The sequence below is a fragment of the Akebia trifoliata genome, chromosome 1, assembly GCF_017979445.1.
Source record: "Akebia trifoliata isolate Shusen 1 chromosome 1, ASM1797944v1, whole genome shotgun sequence".
Lineage (NCBI taxonomy): Eukaryota > Viridiplantae > Streptophyta > Magnoliopsida > Ranunculales > Lardizabalaceae > Akebia > Akebia trifoliata.
In genome coordinates, this window is record NC_141375.1 from 20,097,168 (window position 1) to 20,117,211 (window position 20,044).

The 20,044-nt window shown below is 35.3% G+C and overlaps 1 protein-coding gene across 2 annotated transcripts in view; it reads right to left on the minus strand.

Moving 5' to 3' along the window:
* Positions 1–19,828, minus strand: part of LOC147410861 (uncharacterized) — a 29,300-nt gene extending 9,472 nt beyond the window's left edge. Inside the window, exons 1-12 of one of the 2 annotated variants that reach the window (XM_086441004.1) lie at positions 19,683–19,828; positions 18,530–18,602; positions 15,873–15,916; positions 12,620–12,662; positions 12,200–12,421; positions 11,623–11,769; positions 8,596–8,667; positions 8,167–8,211; positions 7,985–8,064; positions 7,796–7,860; positions 7,638–7,704; positions 7,426–7,539 (exon numbers count right to left, since the gene is read on the minus strand). In XM_086441004.1, the coding sequence (XP_086297130.1) occupies positions 7,426–7,539; positions 7,638–7,704; positions 7,796–7,860; positions 7,985–8,064; positions 8,167–8,211; positions 8,596–8,667; positions 11,623–11,769; positions 12,200–12,421; positions 12,620–12,662; positions 15,873–15,916; positions 18,530–18,602; positions 19,683–19,771 (1,061 nt within the window). In that variant the 5' untranslated portion in view covers positions 19,772–19,828. Of the gene's footprint in view, positions 1–7,425; positions 7,540–7,637; positions 7,705–7,795; positions 7,861–7,984; positions 8,065–8,166; positions 8,212–8,595; positions 8,668–11,622; positions 11,776–12,199; positions 12,422–12,619; positions 12,663–15,872; positions 15,917–18,529; positions 18,603–19,682 lie in introns of both variants that reach the window. The other variant, XM_086440998.1, reaches the window with a different exon arrangement.
* Positions 19,829–20,044: the final 216 nt, after the last annotated feature.

The following is a 20,044-nucleotide window of genomic DNA, read 5'->3' on the forward strand; positions in this document are numbered from 1 at the left end:
GACTTGATAGGTCGTCCCGACTCCTTTCAGCCTAAGAGTCATTCCTCTGCAGCCCATCATGCTTTTAGTATTAACGTGCCAAATAATCCTCCAAGTTCTAAGATGTCGACTTCGATGGCACATGCACCATTTTCTCAGGATGATATTGTTCGTCTTTGAGCTCTATTGGATGGTTCCACTGTGACTTCTTCTTTTGCACACACAGGTACCTCTACTTCCACTCATCATGCTTCCTCATCTCACTCCACCTCCTGGATTCTTGACTCAGAAGCTTCAGATAATATGACAGGTATATCATATTTTTTCAGTCCTATAGTCCTTATTTAAGCAAGGACAAAATTCGTCTAGCTAATGGTTCCTTATCATCCATAACCGGTAAAGGAACCATCACAGTTCTTAATAGTTTTCCTTTGTCTAATGTTTTACATGTTCCTAATCTTACTACTAATCTTGTGTCTATTAGTGGTGTTAAAAAAATCTTAATTGTTGTGTTACAATTTTTCCTTCTCACTTTGTCTTTCAGGACTTGGCAACGAAGAGAGTGATTGGCAATGGTCATAAAATAGATGGCTTGTATCTTCTCGACATTCCAGTATCTCAACATCTTTCACAAGCACATGCATCTCAAAGTAATAGTAGGGAAGTCAATAAATCTCGGATAATGCGATGGCATATTCGTTTGGATCATATCTCTTTTTAATAACTACATCGTCTATTTCCTTTTATGTTTCAGTCCATATCTTTGTTAGAGTTACAATGTGAAGTCTATCAGTTGTCTAAACATTGTCGCTCATCTTATCCAACAAGTTTGAATAAAAGTTTTTTATTTTCTCTTGTGCATTCTAATGTTTGGGGGCCTTCCCCTGTTATTTCTTTATTAGGTTTTCGTTATTTTGTCACTTTTGTGGATGTACATGGGTGTATCTGATGAAGACCAAAGATGACGTCTATTCAATATTCAAAGATTTTCATCCCGTGGTCCTCACTTAGTATGGCAAGAAGATCAAAGTCCTTCGATTAGACCAAAGGGGTAAATACTCTTATGGCAATCTTCAAGAATTTTGTGTTGCACAGGGGGATTGAACAACAAACCTCATGTGCTTCTACACCCCAACAGAATGGTACTGCAAAAAGAAAAATTCGTCATTTGTTGGAATTAGGAAGGGCCATGCTGATTGGGATGCTTGTCCCAAAACATTTTTGGTCTGAGGCAATCTTTACAGCTTGTTATATCATTAATCGTACTCCCTCAAGTGTCTTGAACTTTCAACCTTCTCTAATGGCTCTTAATTCAGATCGTCCCTCGTTTTCAATGGTTCCACGAGTGTTTGGACATATTTGTTTTTCTCATATCTTTGGCCCTGCAAGTACTAAACTTGATCTTAAGGCTATGAAGTGTACATTCCTTGGTAACTCTAGTTCTCAAAAGGGCTATAAGTGTTATCATCCACCTACTCGTGCTTTGTCACTATGGATATCACATTCTTTGAGGATCAATCTTACTTTCCTAGTTCTGACCCTCATCTTATTCTGGGGGATCGAGAACCTCTTCCCAATGTATCTATTTCAATTCCTCTTGACTCTACTATATAGCATGTGCAACCAACTACATCAGCACCTAATCTTTTTGGACGCACCTACACAAGGAAAGGGAAAAAAGTCATTGCTGATGCACCATGTCACACTCTTGAGGAGCCAAGTCATGTCTCCATAACTTCATATCTAACATCTCCAGTCCCTAACCTCAATGTTTTGATTGCTCACCATAAAGGTAACATTTTTGTACATTGCACCCTATTTCTCAATTTGTTTCATATCATAGTATGTCTCCTTCTTATCATTCCTTTGCAACTACCTTGTCTTTTATTTCCATCCTCTCTAGTGTGAAAGAAGCTCTTTCCAATCCCAAGTGGAAACAAGCCATAGATGAGGAAATGAAAGCCTTATCCCAAGGGAAGCAATCTGTTGGGCGCAAATGGATCTTTACAGTAAAGTATAAATCAGATGGTTCGATTGATAGGTACAAGGCTAGGTTGGTTGTCAAAGGCTATGCATAGACTATCAAGAGCTCCAGTTGCAAAGATGAATTCCATTCGTGTTCTACTCTCTTTGGCTGCAAACTTCTCTTAAGAACTTGGACCCCTCAAATATTTTCTAGGTGTTGACGTGGCTCGCTCAAAGATAGGCATTTTTATCTCCCAACATAAGTATGTATTGGATCTACTTCAGAAAACTAGAGAACTTGGGAGTTAAACCAGTTGATACTCCCATTGAGCCAAATCACCGATTGGAAGAAAGTGATGGTGAAGTTTTGGAGGATATTCGTCGTTACCAATGTCTAGTTGGACAACTGATATACTTATGTCTTACTAGACCAGATATTGCCTATGCAGTGAGAATTGCAAGTCAGTTCATGCATGCTCCTTGTACAAATCATCTTGACACTGCTTTATGTATTCTTTGATACCTAAAAGGGTGCCCAAGAAAGGGATCATTATTCCGATCGCATGGCCACGTGAGAGTGGAGGCATGGACTAATGCGGATTTGGCAAGTTCAATTACTGATTGACGCTCAACTTCGGGGTATTGCACTATGGTGAGTGGTAATTTGGTTACTTGGAGAAGTAAAAAAAACAGTTTGTGGTTGCTTACTCAAATGCAAAAGCTGAATTTCAGGCAATGGCACATGGTATATGTGAGTTGCTTTGGCTGCTATTGTTACTTCATGAGCTAGGATGCTTATCTCCTAAATCATTCCAGTTATACTATGATAACAAGGCAGTCATTAACATAACTCATAATCCAGTTCAACATGATCGCACAAAGTATATTGAGGTTGATCGTCATTTCATCAAAAACAAGGTTACATCCGGCTAAATATGCACTATCTTTGTACCAACGTCCCAACAATTAGTGGATGCCCTCACTAAAGTCGTGGGTCATGTTAGTTTTGATCATCTTGTTAGCAAGTTGGGCATGTGTGATAGCTTCGCACCAACTTGAGGGGGGTGTTAACATATATAATGTTTTATCCTTGTCCTTTTTGGTCTTTTCCTATTTCTATGTATCTCATATAAATAGGAAGTAAAGTAATAAAGAAAATAATCTTTTCTTTGGAATTTTTTTCTTCTTCTCTCTCCCTTTTTCTCTAGATCCTAGAATAAATCTTTATAGTTTCCCCGCGTCAAGTAGTTAAGATTGTTGATGTTGGATTAGAAGGAAGATTGATAATCAGTTGGTCACTCATGATGCCTCAGTAACAGTCTAGAATCCAAATGATTATTTGAATAAATGTTCAGATATCGTTCCATATGTATTTAAGGTGGTAGTCAAATATGATAGTAGATCTTTTGAATGGTTGGAGATGGTTCTACCCAAGTTTTTTTAGCCTCTAAAAACGCTGCTAGCTCTGCTATAATAAGGCCACGGGATGTCAAAGGAATAATCCAAGGCAGATATGATAATTTTGGTACAGATATACAGATGACACATCTAAGTGGGCTTTCATGCATGAACCCCTCATTTGATTCAGGGGGGGAGTTTATACTTGCTCTCAATTCAAAGGTGCTGGTCAAAAATTCATTAAGGGTCTGACCAATAAGGGAGAGCATGCTTTGAAATGCACCAAGCATAGAGAAGAAATTGTTCAAATCCATTGAGGGTGGACCAAGGGAAGGTGGTTCAAAAGTGTGTAGGGGTGGAGATCATAGTGTTGGAGGAGGGGGCAGGGGAGGCATTGGAAAGTGTGAGAAGGAAGCATTATCTATGCAAACTTATGATCCCAATCCAATGTGATGGATTGTTGAAAGGGTTTAACAAGGACCGTTGAAAAGGTTGAGTGGGAAGAGTGCTACAGGGAGAGGTTTGGAAAATATGGGGAGTGAGGTTGTAGCCCCAAAATTGATTAGAGAAGTATTGGGGGTTAAAAGGCCATGTGAATAAAGAAGATAGATCGCAGGATAAGGGGGAGGGGAAAAAAGACCGGCCTCATCTCAATTATGGAGTTGATGACAACTTCTTGGAATGTTTAGGGTTTTGGGAGTAAAGATACAATATGTCGAGAAGGTGGAAGGTAATGTTATTCAAATACACGTATTCATTCTGAGTTTTGGGAGTTTGTTGATAGAAACCTCTCGATGGGCCTCCCCCTCACAATATTAAACTGGCATCCGAATATGTGCCATTGCTTCTTGTCTGCGGGGAGTCCTTGTCGCCTAGTGTCATTTAGGTTCGAGAATATGCGGTTGGAGGTTTCAAACATTGTAAGAAAGGTTTCATACTACTTTTAGGGCAGGGCAGGTGTTCTATTTAAAAAAAGCTTAAAGCCCTTAAAGAAATTAAAAAGTTAAATACAGAGGCTATTGGAAGAATGGATCAGAAGCTGAAGCTACGCCTACTCTTGGAGGAGATAGTTTCCATTGATAGGGAGGAGTTAAAAACATAATTAACAATATTGAGTATTGTATAAAATCAATAAATAAATAGGATAAAACATGTAAGACCCCATCATATAGTTTACAAAATACAGTATTGAAAGACCTAAAAACGTCGATTACATGATAATCTAATTTTTGTTGTCAAAACATTATTTTACAGAGCTTTTATTGCCACACCAACTTTTGCTAACACCACCCCAAGATGTGTAATTCTTAGGAGATTTACATATGAATTGGGGTGGCATTAGCATAAGTTGGTGTGGAAATAGAATCTATCTTATTTTATTATGATTTGGGACCAATCTAAATGAGTCTTGAATCAGAGCAGTATGGCCAATATGCCCAAGACTACATCAACTAATACCCATTCCAGCATGTCATGAATCCAATTGTCAAATTACATAAGCCAACAGTTTTATCAAGCCCTAGCAAGATGGAGGTGATTCAACTATCAGTTTCCCAACAACTTGAGGACTTAAAAGGTAAATCCAAGTGGTTTTGGCTTTTAGAATCTCATACATACATCACCATGTACTGCCACTAATTTTGCTGCTCTTACTCTAAATGGTCATTTCTTACCATATGATGACTGATGAGTGAGGAGTATTTTTCATTTCCCAGAGTATCAATATTTTTTTTTCTTGTGTTTATCATATGATTTCCATTGTATTTTTATTATACTAAAAAAAAAAAAAATTTAGAAGTATATTAAAAAATTTATAACATTACAAGACAAACAAATATTGAAAATATTTCTATTTCCAAATTCTAAGGTAATCAAAAAAGGAAATTTAAAACCGGTCTTTTTCCAAGATATTCAAGTATAATGGAAATGATCCCTATGCATAAGGAAAACAATTATAAGGATCTTCTTTTTAAAATATAATAGAAAGGAAAGAAAACACTGGCCAAAAGAAAGTCTCAAGTCTACATAACAATCATGGACCTAGCAATAGAGGATGGGGATGAACTATCTCCCAATGTAAAAAAACACAAAAAAGTTAATAAGAAAATATTGCATTACGATACCACACGCATACTCTAGCATCCCACAAAGTAAAGAAGACCTTCAAAAAACACAAGCTTATTAAACTCAATCAAATCAAGGTCCTACGAGTTCCTAATAAAGAGAACTAGGATGACTTCACCCTTTATTGGATTCAATCTACCAAAATATCTATAACTAAAACTTCCACTCTTGCATTTAATCAATATATTAATAAATAAAAGCCTCAAGGATCATGGCTTGGTAGGCTTATAGTAAGGATTAAGCACACTTTGGGTGATCGGCCATTTTTTCTAGAGATTTAAGTGTGGAAGTGAGGTTAAGAAACCCTTTTTTTTTTGTTATTTTCCAAAATACCCCTCTTAATTTAATTATATGAAGAAAAAAAATGATATGAAGGTGCCAGCTTGCTAAGTTGGTTAATGGCTGTGAGAGTTGATACCCCAACCAGGGTGCAAAACCTACCTTCACCTATTAATTACTAACCACCAACCAGCTTGCTTATTATTATTTAAATAAAAAAATATAAATGATATTAAGGTCTACATTTAGGCCCAAAAAAATAAAAAAAACAGGAATCGACCCTTAACATACAAGCAATAGTTGCACCAACTTGGGAGTTTTTGTAATTGAGAGCTCATTTGAAATCGGATTTTGATTCCATTGTTCTTCTAGACTTCATGCAACAAAACTCACCAAATAAAAACTTGATTAAATCTTTAAAGATTTTTTAGGCAAGCAATTTTACATTTATTATTTTTCTATTTCTTTTTTACAAACTCATGAAAATTTTCTTTTATTGTTTGTTACTACTTTGTTCTTACTTTTGTCCTTTGGTAACTTGTTAGAAAATGGTGCAAGGAATTAGAAAACGAGGGAGTAGAAGAAATAGAAAAGATTCACATGAAGTATGGAGTTGAGTTTGAGGGTAAACAAGCGAGATTCTTCATTACAGCATGTCATAGCAAAAGAAGAACTAACAAGCTTATTTACTCCATTTATCTCTATTCCTATGATGAATTAATTTTTAAAATTTTATTACGATTTTTTACAGCATTTGTTTTAATTTATGCCTTGTTCCACCACACCTTACAGGGGCAACCAACCTTAGATACACCTGATGACTTGTTAAACCTTAAGAGACAAGGACTATAATCTTGATCTCAACATTGCTAAATAAGGATCCACTCAAGCATTTTATCGATTCCATTACCAGCTTGGATTCCATCATGGGTGGCAGTTTTTTATAGTTCTTACGTATATAATAGGGTGTTGTTGGTGAGTTTCTTCCTTTCCAGAACTTCTTTTATATTGGTGTTTCCCCATCTCATAGATCTTTACTATTATAATGAGAGAAAGCAGAGTAGAAGTGATTCAACACCAAATCTTGGATCCCACAAATGCCTCCACCTTTACATTTAAACTTAATATAATCAGGTTCATTTTGGTCAAAAACCAAGAAAATTGCTAACGAAGACCTTAGAAACACGTTGTTAGTTTTCAAAATTACAAAAATATCCTTTTTACTATGTGATATTTAGAAGCCCTTCAATTACAGATAACCCCTTTTTATACATGTACGTTTGCACATGCCACCTTGTAGTATAATTATATTTTTATTTTTTTGATATTGTGGGTATCCCCACCCGTCAGGTGGGACTAATCCCACGGTCACATGCACCGCCCCCTAAGAAAGTCCTACTTGCAACAGGATGAGTCGAGGGTCAACCAGACACTGGAGAATGGCCCCAAGAAATTCATAGCTTCATGGGGTTTCAAACACTTGACCTACTCTTCCTGTAGTATAATTATATAAAAATATCTTACACTATCAAAACAAAGAATGACCCACTTTGAAATGCGGACTCAACCCAAATAATCAAATCCTACGGACACATTTGAGAACAAAGAAGCATGAACATTAACTAAAATTGAAACATGAGCAATTCATGAAAGTAACATCAGCAAGGCTAACGTGAGTACCTAGCTGGATGGATATCTGGAAATGAAACAGGCCGAAGTTGGTCATTGTCAGAAAGAGAGTTGCAGTTGCTGTGAATCCAAGGATAAATTGTCCATTGCCCAACAGTCTGAGTGCTAACAAAAGGGTAAAAAATGGAAGTATGTGATTAAAATGACAATTATTCGATTCGGAAAAAGACAGAGATTGAAGGAAATATTCATGGATTCCTTACTGGTTTAAAATAAAACTTGAGCAGATCATCATATAGTATGAGAACTCATTTCCTTGGCTTATAAAACCTGTTTATTTGTATGATTAAAAAACAATGTCAGGTACTTTAGAATGTAAAATGAAGTTCAATTATGTAATGATTTGTTACTATATACAAACCAAGGCATGAAATCTCCAAAGCCAGCCTCCCAAGTCCAGCACCCGGAACTAAACAGCAAGGAGGCCTATTAACATTTATGATTTTAGTCCAATTTCAAGAATAGTATAGAAAGGTATAATCTCCAGAAAGAGAAAAAAATAAGTCCACTGCTCTTTATGTAAAAATAGCAAAACTAGGGAATGGTGTACCTGTCTTGAGACCGAGAAGGGAATAGGCGATCAAGCTCTTCAAGAATAGGCTTGTAGCACTGATCACGTTCTCTCCATCCCTATATTAGAAATAATAAAAACAACATGGATGGACTAGTCCAAATTAGCGAGATATAATCCTGAACACGTAACCTAGAAGCACATACGAGATGAATGAGTACCTCTGGTGCCCAATCTCTAACTATGTTCCTCACGATACATCGGACCTGACAAGGAATATGAAAATATTGCTAAGTTACAGCTATAGATTAGGTGTAACAAGGATGGGGCTAAGTTTATATGCATTTTTTCAATAAGATAAACTATCAACTTTTCTTCATTTACTGAAACCAAATTTTGGATACGAAAACAAGAATCTAACATATATCTCACAACATTCTAGGAGTTAAGACAAAACCAAACTATTCAACTTGATAAACAAGAATTTTACAGGTATCAATATTCTATCCGGTATCTGTCTGAGGAAATGATCCTGTAAAAATAGGCCTGGAAACATATAATTTTCGCAAGTTGATCACTTTTAAATTTAGGAAAATCAAATGGCCCGAACCTTCTAAAATTGAAATTTGCCAAGAAAAGAGCAAATATACCTTGTCAACATCAACTAAAGGAACGTTCAACTGAAATGACGGATCCAACCAATCATGTGGGGGTGAGCTTACCTGGATGTCCATATACCAAATAAAAAAAATTCATTACATAGGAAATAGAACACACAATATTAAGCATGAGAGAGTTCCATAAATGACGGAGGATGATGAGGAGGTGTGCAAAGAAGAATCAAGCTGGTTTATATTCCAAGCAGGCCTAAATAAACCTTCTTCTGTCTCAATATGAATTTTATAATCATCATTCTTCATGCTAGTTGCAAATTGGGTTTTAACCCAGTCCATGCAAGAAGCACCATGTGCCCGTAAACTCTAGCAAGAAGTTTCCAATTTCAGTAATGTTGCTAGACCTTTAGTAATTAGTTTAGTTTCTGTTTGAATTAGTGAGATTGTTTCTTCCTTATTCTCAATCCCTAGAAGTATTATTTCTTCCTTATTTTTCAATTCCTATAAGTGTGGAACTTCAGTTGGAGAAGTTGGTTTGGGGCTTACAAGAAATGGGATGGACCAAAGTATCAAACTTGATGTTGGAGAACTCCACAGAAAAACGGATCCCTGTATATTGTAAGATCGTATAGCTAATTTGGTCAAGTTTTTATGTGAATCTTAGTAAATAATTCACCGTAAAAGGTGTGTTTTAATGCTGTATGGTGGGATGTTCTCTTCATTAAAGAATGAGATATTACTAGGGAGACCATGGCTTTAAGATCATTATGTGGAGCACAATGGAAGACCAACACCTATGCCTCCAACTTGAAGAACAAACAGATTGTGATACATCCGAAGAAGGAAGCTGAAGCTAATGATAGATTACTTGAAAAGAAATTTTTCCAGGGCAAGAAGTTGAAGAAAATGAGGAAGATCCTATAGTGCAGTTTAAGGAAACACAAGTTGAAGTGTAGACATATGATCAAAATCAGAGAATAAAAAGCCAAATCACATTCTATAATTTTCAACGTAATAAGAAATCTGTTAGAAGTAGGAAATAAAGGTGAGATGGTTAAAATGGGTATAGAATAGCTTGTCACATATCAAGAATTAAGCCGGTAGAGGGTGTGGGAAAGAGAGAACAATATAGAAATGTACTAAAAATTGTATTCAGGGTGAGAATGTTTGAAGTAGTCTAGACGACCTTCCTTTCAACGAGAAGTTTGGAGCAAAAAGTTGGTTGGAGAGACTTTTTGAAGAGGAAGATGTGTGGAAGGTCATTGAAGGCTTTGAAAGGGAAAAAACCCCATGTTTAATAGGCTTTTCTGACTTTCTTCAAATCTTGTTGGTATGAAAATGATTGAAGAGTTCTAGGAAAAAGTTATTCTGAATTACAGTTCCAAAAGCACATTTTCTGCCCTAGTTACTAAAAAGAAGTACCTGGAATCAGTTTAAGAAGCTTTTCTATGGCTTTCTCCAAGTCTTATGGGTGGATGTGGTGTGTAAAGAAATCAGTTCCCTTATATTTTCTCCGTATCAAACAGGAAAATATGCCAATTCAGAACTTCACGATTTGGTCATTGATTCTATGCGTTAGGATTTAAGCCTCTGATGGAACCTTAATGATTGCGAAGTGAATGCTGTCTCTAGGCTGATGAATTGTATTGAAAGTGTCCTACTTCCGGAAGTAAAGAAGACAGAAGAGTGTGAAGGAAGAGTCAGAACATGGAGTCCTTGCGAATATGTAATCTTTGGGGATTGATGATGTTTTGTAATTATGCTTATGTAGGCATCTTGCCCTCCTAGGCGACATTTCTCTGTCTTTGTCTTTCTTTTATAAGCAAGCAAGTGAGTGGTTAGTAATTACTAATTAATAGGTGACGGCAGGTGTTTAAACCCAGGTCATGGTATCAACTCTCAGACTTTAACCAACTTAGCAAGTTGGCACCTTCGTATTTGTATTTGTCTTTCTTGCAAATGAAATTGCTATATTTGCCAAAAACATAAAAGACAATAATAAACATTTTCATTCCAGTGCCCATTAATACAAATCAATGGAACATTGGTCCTATCAACTTTTAGTCCATTTAGAAGCTAATTACAGAATCGATAGACAATGCCCGTCATTTAATTCTGTTAAGTTCCTATAGTAGTGTCCTTGTAGCTTTCTTAAAGTGGATGGAGACTATCTTAGAAGTGACAAGACGGGATTTCTAGAATCTATTGTGGTCGTTGAGTAGGAATATCAAGTGTCGAATAAGGGGATGTACATTATCTACCAATATCTATTAGTGTTATGAAGAGAATATTTGGACTTCACCAGATGGATTCATTGCTCATAGTTTGAACCCCCTTCAACATGTGGCTGTCTACTAAAAACTCTCCATTAATACTTGAACAGGTCAAAGAAGGCTGTCAATTCAACTCTTAAGAAAAAAAATATGGAACTCCAGATACAACTGATGTCACTAATCGACTTCTATATTTATAGACTTCTAAAACTAAATCTACTAATCCTATATCTATGAGAACAAACAGGTAGCTTCATAAAGACCATAAAACCTACTAATAACTTCTAGAAACATTCCTAAACCCACTAAGTCACTAACTAATTACTAAACAAAATAAATCTTATTTTATCAGTTGGAGAAGAAGAATTTTACAACGTATATGTTTTCACCTCAAGTTATATCCATGTGCCATTTTGTATTTAATTATTATGTACCATGCAAATAAAAAGGACAAAAACTGGTACTCAATTAGTGGAGACAAAATTGAAGATGCCAACTAGCTTAGTTAGTGAAGTCTATGGGTGAGTCTAAATATCTAAACAATCGATCAATAGCACTTCTTGGAAATTGAGCCAAAAAAAAAACGGTCCATGATCAGACATCAGAACAATTAAATCAAGAATAAAATGAACTATTGAATCATGAACTCGACCCCCTAAAAGTGGACCATCTCTACGTGACTAGGGCAATGGTAGGGAAGACACTCGTGCTACTGTAAGCATTACACTGCTTGATCTCATATGTTATGTTTTAACTCAATTATAGATAAGTATGACCCAAACAAGCTTACATTTCCATTGGAATCGGTGATGGAACAAAGTGCCTCCTGATTATTGAGAACCTTAACAGCACTGGCACCAGCTCTATCTGATTCTTTGCTATCCTCCAAGCTTACCGAACAGCTTCCCATAATAGGTTCAGAAGCCATTGGCACCTCCTGTTGCTATCAAAATAAGTCAAATTTCTAGATGGAAAAAAAATTATAATATATAGGGCAATGTTCGATAGCCAAATTTTTTTCCTATATGGGTTAGAAGTTTTAGAATGGGCTGATTTTTTATGAGAATGAACTCTATGGTGAGAAGATCATCCTCAACAAAAATCAGCCCATTTCGAAACTTATAAACCCAGTTTACAAGTTGAAGAATCGTGGACCATCAATTTTTCCCATTCATTGGTAAACCACTTTTGAAGGGTTTAGTAGTTTCAAAATTGGCTGATTTTTTGTGAGGACCGAAACTTCTAACCCATATAAGACAAAAAATTTGCTGCCGAACGGGACGTTATATATATAGACACATATAATAACTTGCTATGCTTGGCTTTTTCATTTGTTGAGAAGGTTTACTATAGTTAATTGAAGGCACCTCATTAGTAGTCTTTCCTTTTGGTGAATCACAAGTCAGATCACTCCTTTCCCCACAACTGGCTTTGTTAGTTTCTGAAAAGGATGTTCTTCCACTGGTCGAGGTAGACTGCCCAGAGCAAGAATTCCTCTCTCCAAAGAGATGATCCTCAGTAACATTGTCTAAATGTTCGTGTTCACAAATGCATATGTCCTGGCTCATGTCAAGTGGGGGCTCAAATGCCTGTCAGACAATCAAGATAAATCTACAATAATTCTTGAACCAATTTCAAATATTCAAGGTGTAAACCAACTTAGATTCTCCATACTCAGTAGAGATGTATCACAAGTAAAAAAACCTGGAACTGAAATTTTAACAAGTATAATGATCTATGGGAAAGGAGAATAAGAATAGGTTTAGAAAAATGGGATTGTGGATTACCTGAAGCATGTTCAAGATGAAAACGGAATTTATGGAAATACACCTACAATGAAAATCCCAGCATCAGGATCCGCCAAGATATCATCAAAAATAAAAGTCTAATATAAACCATCAGACCCATTATAATGGTGTCCAAATATATAGGTTTATGTAACAACTCATAGCTATCAAAAGGACAATTATTTCAATGGACAAAAATAAAGGTCTTTGTTATTAGACTGATTTTTTAAGTCCGAGACACCAGTTATAGCCCACTCAATTTATGCCAAAACCACGAGCCATGTCAAATCAGACTATCCCCAATGATGCCATATCTAGACATCTTGAACATTATGCATCAGACAAAATGTTTCAAGACATTCAATATTGGCTCTGAATGTTACAGAATATTTCAATATGTACCATGTGAAAAATTGTGACATATCATTTCTAAGGTTCATTCAATCACTTAAAATTTTTAATTCTAGCATTATTTATGCACGAATTGCAATGGTTTGGGTTAAGCAATGTTTGTTTGGGAGCATTTCCAAAGCAAATCTGTATGAATAAGTCATGATACTTATTTCTAACTTTCATGTAATCACTTGAATAACATTTTTCTATATTTATTTATGTACAAACTATTTTTATCTATCAAAAGAACGGATTTTTATTACTTCAAAATGCTACGTTGGGGTTTCTTGAAATACTGAAACGCAAATGAAACAGCATTTTAAAACTTGAAATTACACACAGTGTATCAGGATGTATCAATACATTCCAATTGTCTTGGAATGCATTTTTTATTTTATTTTCTATTTTTCAAAATACTGAAACACCAACATGAAAAAGCATTTTCTGTGAGCATAGAAACTTTAGTAAGAGGAGACAAAGAAGAAATGAAACAGATTTCAAACCTTGATTATAGCCTCTTCAAGTTGTAAGGCAGCTGTTTTTTTTTGCTTTTAAATCCTTAAACTTCATTACTATTTTTTGATAGGTAAAGATAATTCCATTCAAAAAACGGAGGTTGAGAAGACCATCCGAGAGAAAGCAATACAAACCTATCAAAAGGCAACCAAACACCCAAAAAGGACCAAAACAGGCCCAAACAAGAAAAAGATTACTCAATACTAGTATTACACACCCTCTCACATCTAACAAGGAAATCTTCAAAGAAAATACCCCTAAATTCCTTAAACCTTTTACACCAAGAAAATAACACTTCCAAGACTGGTTTGTGTTCCTCCGTAGCTTTGTTTTCGAACACCCGCTAAACTTCATTACTATGAACACTATAAATATGTAAATCGAGCTCTAAGAGTCTGAGTCTCAGATACTTACACCAACATCTATTGCACACTTGATCTTATTGTTTTTGCTTGAAATGAATCTTAATTATGAAGTATAATAAATAATGAGTGCATTTTCATATTTGATTGCTCATTTCTTTAGATATGAATGTGTGTTTTTGTGCTCTTACACGATTTTCAAAGAATAATACTAAACTGACTCAAAAAAAGACACTCAAATACACTCAACTGGTGTGGACGGTGGACAGAACCATAGATTTTTCCTTGTGCATCTTAAGGAAAAAAATCCATGGTTTTATGCATATTCCACGTCAGTTGAGTATATTAGAGTGTCTTTTTTGTAGTCAATTTAGCACGGCTCTTTTCATAACGTTTCTAAGCTTGTCAACATTTGAAACATAGATTCTCTCTTCTTCAATTTAGTTAATGTCTTAAAGGTATGCTTTTGACTTTTCAAAAGCTATCGAGGCTCACTTTGAAAATCCACAATCTTCACTTTTGTTTCTCATAGATAAGGTGAAAAGTGGAATGTTAATTAAAGACACGCTATTGGCTCCCATAGGTGGATACAAGGTGGGTGAAAGTCATAATGTATCCTATCCAAATTCCATCTCGCCAATGACATTATTATTTTGGCAAACACTACTTGGGGCTTATTAGCAACCTAAGATGCATTTTCAAGGTACATTGAATCAATCTCAGGTCTTTGTATCTTGAGTAGTATGCTAACTTTTCATTCCAAACATCATTTCATCATGTTCTACCATAGCAAGGTCTAACTAGATCGTTACAGTTACCTAGATGAAGTCTATTGCATCCACATTTAAAAAGAAAGAAATTAATGATAATTTGATACATTGAATCCCTGATCATGGGTATATATGTAACAAAAGTTTTTTTAAATTTGATGAATATGCTACTTAATATATATATATATATTATATATATATATATATGCTATTGAATCCCTGTATGTATGTATGTATAAAATTAAGACAACATAATAATGCTCCGCTAACTTGATCATGCTCATTGGGAGTCAATGGAAGACGATGGGTAGGAGTGGACCCGTACTAAAGGTCCTAACTTTACTGTTAGTTCCTTCGCTACAAGGTTGTCTGCTTCTACTAGTTCTTCTCATCATTTTCCTTCCAAGCTTATAAGGCTCCCTCAAAGGTGCGTTTCTTTTCTTGGCTTGCTACTCTCAACAAGTTACCTACTCTTGATCACTTAATTAATCATGGCTTTGTAACTTCAAAATTTATGCTCCCTATGTTATTCAAATGGCTGGTTGGTGGACCACATCTTGATTCACGGTGTCTTATCTCATTCCATTTGGTCTTACTTTTTTTATCGCTTTAAATTTTCCTGACTTACTCCAAACTCAGTTTTGTCTTTCTTCTAGAGTTGGGACTCTTCTCTGTTCTCAAGGAGAGAAAATTATGTGGCATTTTCTACCTTTTGCTACTATTTGGGGGTTATGGAAAGAAACAGGAGAATCTTCAAGAGGGCAAAATCTTCTTTCCAAGATATTGTGTTAAATAAATTTGGGTTGCTATTTTTTTTGTGCAAATTATGTCCCGAGTTCAAAGGAATTTTCTTTGAGAACTTCGCCTTTAGACGGGACACTATGAGTGCTTCCTAGTTGTTTTTGTTTCTAATTTTGTTTTCATTTGGTTGGTCACCTCAATTGCATGCTATATCTTTTCTGAGTTTTAGTAAATTTATAATTATCAAAAAAAAGATGTTTCGGTAAAAAGGCATTAAATGAAATTAGGGAAAGAAAATGAAGATATATGTCAATTTTAAAAGATGAAAAAAAGGGCCCAAAACTAGTAATCCAAGAACTATTTTTCTTTCAGAAAATACTTTTTTCAGTGGATTTTACATTTTGAATAAAATATACATTTCATGCTCAATATATCGTTAGATGGAGAACGTGAGGTGCGAGCATTATATACCGTCTGAGCCTTTGACACTTTGAAGTGAAATGAGATAGGAGAACCTGCACATGCAAGTGAAATGATTCAATAATTAGCAAATTTGTAGAAATAAATTAAGTTAATAAAAGCAACATTTGAATTACAAACAATACTAGTAAAAAGGATTAAGAAACGGATTTTAAGAATCACCAGCACCAAGTACAGAAGAGGGTGAAACCAAGGTACTAATCTTCAAGTTTACCATAAACTACGAACCATAAATATTCAAAAATATATAGATGAAGTTCAATTGGAGTGGAGAAGTCTTACAAAAAGTTGCCAACTTAAAGAAGTCAGGAGAACGAGCAAATATTTCAAGACGTAATAGAAAAAGAAGAATAACAATGTATGCAGCACTATATCAAAACACAACCATTTGAAAGAACAAATACAAGATGAATATCATTCCCACAAGAATCTAACAAAAAACCTTAACAGAGGGATTTTTTCACCTAGTAGCATCCCTAAAACAAACAAATGTGGAAAAATATGGTAGTTGTTTTAAATACTTCTCATTTTCTTTAAATTTTAAGCGATGAACAGTAAAAATTTACTATCAATGAATCCTCATTTCTCCAGATCATAAATTGAGAAAATTCCTAAAAATTCAGCTAAGTTTTTGCTACTGGTGAGATAAAAGAACTAACATTATTTTGAAAAGAAATTTGAAGTAAAATAATGGAAAGAACATGATATAGACCCAAATATATTCACAATTTAAGGATCTTTTTGGAACACAGGAGATGAGAAAATTCTCAGTCACACGACCTAAAAGCTTTATGTATGTTTGGGTTATGCGACTTCGAATGCCCATGCATAAGCAAAAGTCACCTTTCTTTTGATTTTATATACCACCCTGTGCCACTTAGAGGATATAGCTTTAGATACAGTTGAAGAAAGAAATGGGATAATACATAGATGATGACCTCCCTTGTGGGACTTTCCAATTCACATGTGAGAATATATTAAACCACCACTCAAAATGGACCTAGATAAAAAAGAAAAATAAACTAGTTTGCGTCCTATCTAATTATCTCTATGTTTTGAGAGATTTCTCGAGATAGAGAACAACTAATGCAAAATCCTCCACCTCAACAACGTTTTTATCCCACGTCACAAAACCCAAAAATCGAAGAGCACTCTATACCACGTTCCTCCTCTCCCATATCTCTGCCACACAACCATCCTTCATTTTATCTATTTTCATCTTTTGAAGCTTTACCATATATTCCCCTTAGTTCTTGAATAAGCTCCATGTAAAATACCTCCTCTATCTACTTATCAGACCCCTAACGCTCCAAAACGCCATTTTGAGCTCCACCTTCATAAACATGACCCAAGATTTTTTTGATAGATAAAGAAATTTATTAAAAAAGGGGTGGGCAAGGTGGCCACACCAGAACGGAGACAAATAAGGAAAGAAAAAACAAAATAAAGAAGAAAAACCACCTACCAAAATATAACACTTAACTACACACTCAATCCCATCTCCCCATGAAATCATTAAAGAAGACCTCTTTCGCTTCCTCGAAGACCATCCTCCAAAGGAAAAGACCCAAGATGGATCTCAGAACTTTGGTTCTCCTTATCTTCAAAAATCCATACGTTCATTTCCTTTCAGATCCCACAACAAATGGCAAGAGGGATGATGCTCCAAAGTTTCCTCTTGAAAGCATGAAATCAAGCACCTTGTCAATCAAGTACCTTGTCAATCAAGTAAATAAGTCTAGAGCCCTTTGACAATACCTTGCCAATCAAGGATGATAGGTGTACATTAATTTCAAGCCTAAATTGTACATTTTTCATCGCAATGCCATCTTTGACTATCTACAACCTCGTTGTATGAAATGTGTTCCTGACAATTGTGTCTTGTGTCACCAGTTGTTCACAACCCACCTCTAGTGTTCTTTTTTTGTTGCCCTTTTGCGACGAGTTGAATCACCAAACTTACTCTGCTTCTACCTCTTAAACTCTGAACAACAATTAAAATATCAACCATCAAGGTTGCGCCATCACAATTTCAACCATGTAGTCCCTTCTTACTTTCTCTTCTAGCACAGCTCTATTATGTCTTAATTGACATTTTATGAATATGCACATAGCTAAATAATGATTCTTGTGACCTCGTCCAATTGAGAGGAAAACACCCCCTATTAACCTCTCATACTATTTGATAATTTTAACTCATAAAGAAAATATTTATTAATCATTTTCTTTATTCAATCTTAAGATCCAACATGATATTCAATTAGAATCTCATTCCATTAAACAATCCAATTCGATTCTGATAACACTACGTGTGCTTTTATATGCACAAAGAATCGAGCACACAACTTTACACAGGACAGCTGAAAACATGTGAATAAGCCTCGAGACCATTTTAAACTAGCTTTTATATTCACAGAGAGAGAGAGAGAGAGTGAGAGAGCACACAATGACGAAAACCGTACAAGGATGGACATAGTCATTGAGAAAGTATCAAGTCAACAAAGATCATTTAACGTGATTATAAAATTACTAGAAAACAAAAAACATCTAACTAACAAAAGGCAGATTGAAGTTTGTTTTTCATATGTAGTTTTCATAAAAACTTCAAGTTTAAACAATTAATGTAGCTAATTTGAGAAAAAGAATACCTTGTGGGAAGGAGGAAGTTTGTTAAAAGATCTTTCGTATCTTTTGACATCTTCTTCTGCAGCATCTGAATAACTGTAGGACAAGAATTTATAATAAGAAAAAATTTGGTTAGTATCATAGATAAAGGTGAAAGAGAGAAAAATAGGACATAAGTGAAATCCCATCTATTGACAATGGAGAAATTAAAATTAACAATAACAGCAACAAAAATAATAATGATAGATGAATATGTCACTGGAAGCTCAAAAAACGTGGAGATATCCGCCAAAAGTAGAATGATAAATTCATTGATAAAAGAAATGAAAAATATTTTAAAGCCACAAATTGAAACTTCTACCGATTTCAACATAAAGATTTTGGTGCATTGAATGACCTTGCTAGGACACCTTCCCCTGGAACGAGAAGGCATCATTCTTTTTTATAAGTGAACAAGAAGGCATAAACCTTTTCTAATCTCTAGAACTTCACCTTCATTAAAACTCAAATAGTTTCATCAAGCGTGAGGACACACAGCAAACGGGATGGTATTTGAAAATTTGGAAAGGAGAGCCCTCAGAATATCAGCATGGGAACAAAGCAATTTTGTTCTCTATCTTTTAGGGGATTATAATGTATAATCCCCAAAAAAAATTCCAATTTTTTTCCGAAATTTTTCTGGATTTATCCAAATTGAACTGAACTGAACTGACCCATCTCCTCTCAACCACGCACACACTCCGAATAATTGCCGAACCCAAACTTGATTACTGTGGTCATAATGTATAATCTCCGAAATTTTCCCAAAAAAAACAATCGAAATTTTTCTGGATTTATCAAAATTGAACCTAACTGACCCTCTCTCCCCCACACCCACAGACCACACCGAATAATTGTTGAACCCAAACTGGTCACTGTGCTTATTGGTATATAATATGAGACATATAATGGAAGAAAAAAAAATTTTATCTTAATTTGTTATATGATGATATTTGTCGAACCTCATTGCTCTACATGTTGTATTTGGAGGTCACCATTTATGGGGTTCAACAATGTTCATGAAAACAAAGTAAATTAAAGTTCAGATTCAAGAAGATAAAACAGCTGATAATTGTAAGAGAAGCTATTTCAATGATAATAGATTGCAATCACAGAGAGAGAGAGAGAGAGAGAGACTTGAGATAGGCACTGATGATTCGCCTCAGAGATTTAACCTCAAGAGCCTCTTCGAGCTTGCTGAGACGATGCGGCTCTCCGCTCGACATTTTCCCTCTTTTTTCTCTAGCAGTCGCAGCAGAATCGAATACAGTTTTCAGTAACTCGGGCCACTGGCATGGTTTTAAAACCCGGTATCTCGACTCGCCCCAGATACCGAGTCATCTCGTCTCAAATCGGCTCGGAATGGTTTAAACTTTATAGTTTATAATAATACTAGTCAGGACACGTGTTGGCCATTATGCTTTTAAAATGGTAACATGCCCTTGTTGTCTTCTTGTATTGACTAATGAAAAATGATTTACAACCCCTTGATTTCTGTT